A 7,699-nucleotide genomic window follows, 5' to 3' on the forward strand; every position below is an offset into this window, starting at 1 on the left:
TGGCAAAGTGCATCTGGGATTAGCTTCTGTGCAGGCTCATGTTAATGAATGTAAATTGATTTTTAGCTGTGAGGGGCAATTATAGATGCACTGGAAGGAGAGGGGAATTTTTGAAAGGATATTCTAGAACTAATTACTATCAACAAAAAAAAAACACGGAAAGAGCAACGTAATACCCTGGGCAGCCAATGGGGACAAAAGCTTAAACACAAATCTGTCATGAACCAGTAGTGAAGACTGTTTAAAAACAGTGATCTCCACTTAGCTTGTAAATGCGCATCACCCTCTTTCTCACTCATATATTCTCTCTCTCTCTCTCTCTCTCTGACACGCACACACATACACGCTCCTGGATTTGCAGAAGACAGACATCTAGGGCACTTCTTGGCATCCACAGGAAAATCATATGGGATTAAACCCCCACAGCAGTAAGTACTCACTGCATTAAATGTTTATTAAGTGGCATGCTGTCAAAAGCTAGATTTAATAGTAAATACAGGAGGACTTTAATGGAAATTGGTTGTGTTTGATTTTTCTTAGGAATTGCTGAAAGCTGCCTCTCGAGGATTACAACTTCACCTTTTGCTTTTACGGATGCTTGTTTACTGTCCATGTGGTAACCTCTGGACAGGCAGTAATCCATTCATTATCCTCCCTGATTGAGTGCAGGAGCAGTGCAGTGGTAACTACTTCGCTCAGCTGACGGCAGACAACAAAAGGAGGAAAATGATGAATTCGGACAATTTAACCTCCCAAAGCTTCCTCTCTGCGATTCACAGCAACACCAGCAATTTATTCTCAGGGCTCCAGTTTGTTCAGTCCTTCAAGCCACTCATCATCCCCTGCTACTCGCTGGTGGTTTTTATTGGTGTCATTGGGAATTACCTCCTCATTTATGTCATCTGCAAGACGAAAAAAATGCACAATGTCACCAACTTTCTGGTAGGCAACCTGGCTTTCTCAGACATGCTCATGTGTGCCACCTGTGTGCCCCTGACCCTGGCCTATGCCTTCGAGCCCCGGGGATGGGTGTACGGGCGCTTCATGTGCTACTTTGTGTTCCTGATGCAGCCTGTGACGGTGTTTGTGTCTGTGTTCACCCTGACTGTCATAGCCGTGGACAGGTACTGTGCCACGGTGTACCCCTTCCGCAGGAGGCTCACCATCCCCATCTGTGCTTACATCCTGGCTGCTATTTGGCTCCTCAGCTGCACTTTGGCTGCCCCAGCCTTGGTGCACACTTACCACGCAGAGTTCCCGGAGCTGGACTTCTCCATCTGCGAGGAGTTTTGGTTCCACATGAAAAGAGATCGCTTGGCTTACGCCTACAGCACCCTCATCATCACCTACGTGCTGCCTCTGGCTGTCATCTCCCTGTCCTACCTGAGGATCTCAGTCAAGCTGAAGAACCGTGTGGTCCCAGGCAATGTCACCCAGGGCCAGGCAGAGTGGGACCGTGCCAGGAGGAGGAAGACTTTTCGCTTGCTGGTCTTGGTGGTGGCAGCTTTTGGGGTCTGCTGGCTGCCCCTGCACATCTTCAACATGATAAAGGACATCGACATCAGCTTGATTGACAAGCAGTACTTCAACTTCATCCAGCTGCTGTGCCACTGGTTTGCAATGATGTCTGCTTGTACCAATGCCTTCCTCTATGCCTGGCTCCATGACAGCTTCAGGGGAGAGCTGAAAAAAATGTTTGCCTGGAGGAAGAAGAAAATTGGACCCACTACAAACTGCATTATGGCCAGTGTGGTGCTGTGAAATGAGAGCTGGTGGGAGTGCACCTCCTTTGCACAGTAATGTTGTAAGTCTTTTCCACTTCTAATTAGTCCTCATTCCTGATGCTTGTCCTTAGGGCTCAATTACAGCAACACAATTCCCATGTGCATCTTCCCCAGCACCTCCACTTCTAATGGAGAATGACAGGCACATGTCATGCCTCAAAAATGTCTTTATTTCTTTGACTGGAGTGGGAGGCCAAGGAGATGTTAGCACAATAAGAGGCAGTGATCCTCCCTCCCTGTTTTGGATATCACTGTCAGTACAGAGATGGGTTCTGGGGACAAAGAGGAGTAAGGATGAATATGAAACCTAATTATCTCAAAGAGGGAGTGTTTTGGATTGGGTAGAAATTATATTTGTATATCTACCCAGAGTCCATTCCTCAGCACAGGCTCTGGGGTAGAGGACTCACAATATTCCTGTAGTCCTTTTAGGGTTAGGGCCATTGCTTCCTGTGGCCCCAATCTGCTGACCCTACTGCAAGTCAGCTGTGCTGTCCTCACAGCATTTCCAGCACCGAGATGAATTCAACTCTTTCCTCAAGGAACTGATTTTGACATGTGGCAATGCTGCCATCAGCTTTGATACCCAGAGAGAGCCAGAGGCTTTGGCACTGCCCTTCTGGAGTGTCTGAAGAGACTGAAGGCTGAAGGGAGAGCTGAAGGGACTGTGGATATTGAGCCAAGTAGGAGCATTGCATGGTGAAAGAAAGAACTGCCAAACGGGGCAGGAACTCCCCTTTGGAGGAGTCCTTTGGGAAGAAACAATTTCCTTTGAAATTCACCTTTCAGTCAGATGGGGAGCTGGAAGCTATAATCAACCTAATGGTTTTGAGTTTCTTCCTCCCTGAAAATATCTGAGATAACAGTTAAGTATACAGGGCAAAGTTCTCAAAACCCACATTGATGCTGAGAGGTTTCTTCCAGCCTGCTCAGCTGGAATCTGGGATTGCATGAGAAATTTCCTGGTACTGACCTGAGATCAGCCAGAGGAGCAGCACCATCCAGGGGCAGTTTTGGCCATGGTCAGCAAGGGCATCTCTCTGACCACACCTGCACATGGCCAGAGAGGTCTGGGCTGGGGACAATGCCAATGGACATGAGGGGAGAGGGAAGAAAGAGAAGATGGTTCCTTTAGTTTGTAAATGTATTCCTACCGTGAAACTGTGAATATAATTTTGCTCATTGTGTTTCAGTAAGATTAATCTGATTGAAAATCCTTTAGATCTGTATGCACACCCCAGGAAAAGTGTTGGGGAAACATGTGAAATCCCATTTCACAAACTTCCTAGAATTTCAAGTTGTTCTACTGCTGGTAATGAGGACATTAAAAGCTGGTTATAGATGCACTGTGTGAAAAAGTCCTTTAAAGTGGGCATTACTTGCATTCACTCTGTGATTTTGTGTGTCTGCCTTGCTTACCTCAGTTTAAAGATTCGAGTGACCTTCTAAAGAATGTTTTGCTTTTGCTGAATTTTAGGAAATGGTTTTGCATTGAAGCTCAATATAGCAAGTTGCTGGAAAACCTGGTGACTTTGAAAAGGCAAAAATCCCACTTCCAAACAAAGCAATCTAATTTTAAAAGCTTTTTTTCAGGATTCCTTTAAAGAGCACAGAGAGTAAGACGTCAAGACAGCCCTGAAACAACAATGCAAAAAGCAGCTTCAAATAACAAAAGAAATCCTGGTTTTTAGAGATTTTTCTGCTGTTGAATTAAGCAAATTCAAACTGCTAATCCATCAGTTTGTAAAGGTTAATTAACACTGAGGTGGCTCACAGTGTCTACAACCTCCTGCACTAAATACAGACAGAGCTGTTATCCAGAGTGATCCAAAGCCCAGAGGAATAACTGGGAAGACTTAACCACAGCAGGCCTGGCATCATTTCCTCCTTACACATCATATTTTTTCCCCTCATTTGCCAGCTCTGCAGTTTCACTTATTCATGTTCTCTCGAATGGTAATGACTGAAGATGGGGACTGCAGAGAGCTGCATGAAGCAAACAAAGATTTCTCTCTCTGTCTGGTTTCCTTGAGACAGAAGTGAAGGGCTGCTCAGTGCACAGGTTGTTCCCACAGTGACAGATGCACTGGGAATATCTCTCTTCCAGCTGCTTCTGGAGCTGCTGTTAGAGCAGTGCCAAGGCCTGGCAGCTCCTGGAGTTGCCCAGCAGAGCTGGCACCCTCATCTGAGTGCTGGTTTAACCTTGATTCTGTCAGGATGGGAATTTGCAGCAGAGAGCTCAGAGCCTGCCCTTGTTTCAGGCACTCCTCATGAGCAGTTTTCCAGATGCACCCTCAAATGATCTGAATTCTCCTGCTGTGGGCTCCTGAAGCTCCTTCTCTCTCCCTCACAGCCCCCTTAGACCACCTCAGTGGTCCTGTAATTCCATTTTTCCAGGCTTTTCCTGCACAAAGGAGGTCCAGCCCTGAGCTTGAGGTCTGAGGCTCCATAAGGCAGGGACCAAAGCACAGCCACATTCACTGAGCCCCAAGAATGTCTGCCCAATTTAATTACTGTTTTGTCTGACATCCAGAGAAATAAACAATATTAAGGATTTAGAGGCACATTGACGCACTTCTTTAATCCAGTTATGCAAATAAAGATATTGAGAGCTGTCATGTGAAACTTGTTTGCTGATCTCCACCCCTCTCCAGGGAACTGCTGTGGCTCTGGGATGGAGCAGGGCTCAGCACTAAGGTATTTTTGGTGGTCTACTTTTTAATTGCAGTTTATTTTGCATGCTTTCATTTTGTAGAGCTTGGTTCAAAACTTGATAAACCTATTAACTACTCTAGTGCTTCATCAAATGTCAGCTGCTCCCTGTGGTCAAAAGTGGGGTGTTAAAGTGGTATTGAAAGGAAAGGTACTCATGAAACACATAGAAAAGTCAGTGTTTGATCACGAATTAAAAAAAAAATCTAGCTGGTGACCAAAGGTCACTAAAGTTGAAATTAGACTGCCAAAGAAAAACGATCAAACCTCAGTTAGGGTCAGGTAGAGCTGCTCTCTGCCCCACCTTGAGAATATCTACTCAGAATCAAAGAATAACTTGTCTGTGCAATGCATTGCTTCAAGTAAATTTTCCTTGTCCTCAGCTGGAGAAAAGTCAGAGCTATGTTTGCATCATGTCTGGGGAATGGCAGTTTATTTGGGTGGGCAAAAGCTGCTCCTGCCATAAGGTCATTAATCACAGGAGCAGGGTGAGTGTTCCACAGCTGATAGATGGACTGGGAAAAGCTGGTGTTTTTCATACCTGCTGAACAACAGATGCTCTGTACAGCTTTAATTGAGCAAATTTTGCTTGTTGAGGTGTCAATGGTGAGTTATAATTAGTTGTCTAAGGTGATAAAAGCTGAAAATGGTGCACCTGCAGCTGGGGGGGGGAAAGCAAAAGTGAAGAGAACTACTCAATGCATCAATCAATCTGCCCACCAGATGAGAAGAGGGCAGGGATGAAAACATGCATGCTAGTGGCAAAACCATTACCTTCTTTGCCATTTCTGCACAAAGAAATGTAGTACAAACTTCTACCTTCAGCCCTCCCCTCTCACTGCCCACTATTTTATTCTTTTCTCAGAAAAAAAAATCATATTCCTCCTTCTTATCCTGGAGAAAAGGTTGCTCAAGGGTCAAAGCAAACACTTCTCCCTCATGGAAAGCATACAGAAAGGGAGAGCTTTCTAAAGGGAGAGGCTTTCTAAAATGAAGAATATCCTCTTCTCTCTTCTTTCTGCAAAACACACAGGCTCTGAACTGAACCATTTGCTCTGCAGGTCTGTAGCTGGCCTGGCCTGACTCTTGGAGCTCTGGCTTTTGTGTTTACATCGAGTAAATACCTCTCCCCATGCTCAGTGACCTCACTTTGGGTCACAACCACCACTAACTCTGATCCTTTGCACCTGATTTCCCTCCACAGCAACACTATGTTTTACTGGAAGTGCCAGAGAGGAGCTGCAGGTGCATCTGAGGTGTCTATCCTATATTAATGGGACCTTTCCTTTGGAAATCATTGTCACAATCCCTGTCTCAAGAGCAGGTTTGAAGTCTATTCTTACTGTGTACTGACACAACCAGATGGGACACAACCAGCCTGGGCTTTCCCAGGCTGATTTCAATCCAATTTTTTATCATGTATTTCTCTGCTCCCTGCTTTCCCAACCCTCCTTCAGACTTTTGAAACCATTGATCAACCACTCAGCAGAGTACTCAAGGTTTTCCTTACCTGAAATTAGGAATATTGGCATTTTCTCTGTGCTCTCTGGGGAAGAAAAAGCCATCTAAGTGCTCTCTCTTTTAGGAACCCAGACAGGGTTACACAAGGATTGGATATTAGGAAAAATTTCTCTTCCAAATGGCTGGTCAGGTATTGGAGCAGGCTGGCCAGGAGTCACCACCCCTGGAGGATTTAAAAGATGTGTAGGTGTGTTGAGGACATGGTTTGGTGGTGGGCTTGGCAGTGCTGGGTTAACTGTGGGACTTGATGATCCTAGAGGTGTTTTCCAACCTAAATGATTCAGGACTAATTACTGATGGCCAGGCTGCCTCCCCACAGGGCAAAGAGTGAGAGGTGAAGAGCATGGAGCTCAGATGTATCTCACTGGGGTTATGTCCCTTTGGGATCTGTAAATTTACTCTCTTCACCAAGAAGCAGATAGGATTGACTTTCCCTTTCTACAGCTTGCTTTGCCAAACGAAGTTAATGAAGCAAGTAATTTATACAAATAATAAAACACACACTGAAGAGCTCCCTTATTCATGTCTCCAGCCCACTGGAAATCAATTTGGGATCACTGCTATCTGCTATCTATATGCAGCTGACTGGGCTCTCCATCCTTTGCACCTTGTTTATCTTAATTATCACATTGTAATTTCCCTGTGTTTTTTATTTTTGTTTTTAATTTCTGCAGGGAATATCCACAAGGAGATGATGACTTAAATCCCTACATCCACATTTCCTACAATTCCTGTGTTTCCATGAGGCACTGGAGACAAGAAGACTGCGAAGACAACTTTTCTGCTTTCTGGTGTGGAGATCAACCTCTCTGCTCTGGGGAGGTTGCTCAGCTCAAGGTGTTGTCTCCCTTTCTACAGCTCCTCAGCCACAGGGAGATGTATTTATTTACACCATCACACCCACGAGACAGGTGACAATTTGAGAGCAAACAACACAGGAGCTGTGGTGCATTTCCCAGGCTGCCACAACTCGAGTTTGTGACCTGCTGCATTTGGGAGTGGGAAGGAGAAGCAACACACTGTGCAGTAACCTGTCTGGGGCTCGTGGAGGAAGAGAAAAAAGAAAAGAAAAGAAAAGAAAAGAAAAGAAAAGAAAAGAAAAGAAAAGAAAAGAAAAGAAAAGAAAAGAAAAGAAAAGAAAAGAAAAGAAAAGAAAAGAAAAGAAAAGAAAAGAAAAGAAAAAAGAAGAAAAGAAAAGAAGAAAAGAAAGAAAAGGAAAGGAGACTGACTTCAAGCAAACAGCAACTATCCAAAGGGTAAACCTGTAACCAGCCAGAGACTGTTCCTGTACAGATGTAGGAGCCTCTCAAACCTTCTTGTGAATGTGGTTCCTCACTTGTGGAGGCAGCTCAATGTATTTGCTTTATTGGCTCTCCTCTCTCCCCTCAGCCACACAGGGCAATAAGGGCAAGCCAGGCACAACAAGAACATGAGTGTGAGGTGCACATACACAGAGGAGTTGAGGGCAGATGCACTTGTGAAAGGTTTGTTATAATAAAAATAATTGAATGGTTGGGGATGGAGTTCCAAGGCAAGTGTTCAACCTATCCACTCCTCAGCAGCTGGAGGAAGTAAAATGAAAATAATTCAAATATTGTGTGTAAGAATTAGCTATGAGCTATATAACCAATATTGCTACATACAAAGTATTTCAATATTCAATAACATGACAAAACTATAAC

General features: G+C 44.5%; 1 protein-coding gene across 1 annotated transcript; it reads left to right on the forward strand.

Annotated features, from left to right (window-relative positions):
* The first annotated feature begins 285 nt into the window (after positions 1–285).
* On the forward strand, positions 286–7,043 carry PRLHR (prolactin releasing hormone receptor). The gene is made up of 3 exons (XM_085064727.1): positions 286–428; positions 541–1,804; positions 6,692–7,043. Exon 2 carries the CDS (start codon positions 727–729, stop codon positions 1,759–1,761), a length of 1,035 nt encoding a protein of 344 aa, XP_084920853.1. The 5' UTR covers positions 286–428; positions 541–726; the 3' UTR covers positions 1,762–1,804; positions 6,692–7,043.
* Positions 7,044–7,699: the final 656 nt, after the last annotated feature.

This window comes from Lichenostomus cassidix, chromosome 6, assembly GCF_008360975.1.
Source record: "Lichenostomus cassidix isolate B80296 chromosome 6, HeHo_3.0, whole genome shotgun sequence".
Classification (NCBI taxonomy): Eukaryota; Metazoa; Chordata; class Aves; order Passeriformes; family Meliphagidae; genus Lichenostomus; species Lichenostomus cassidix.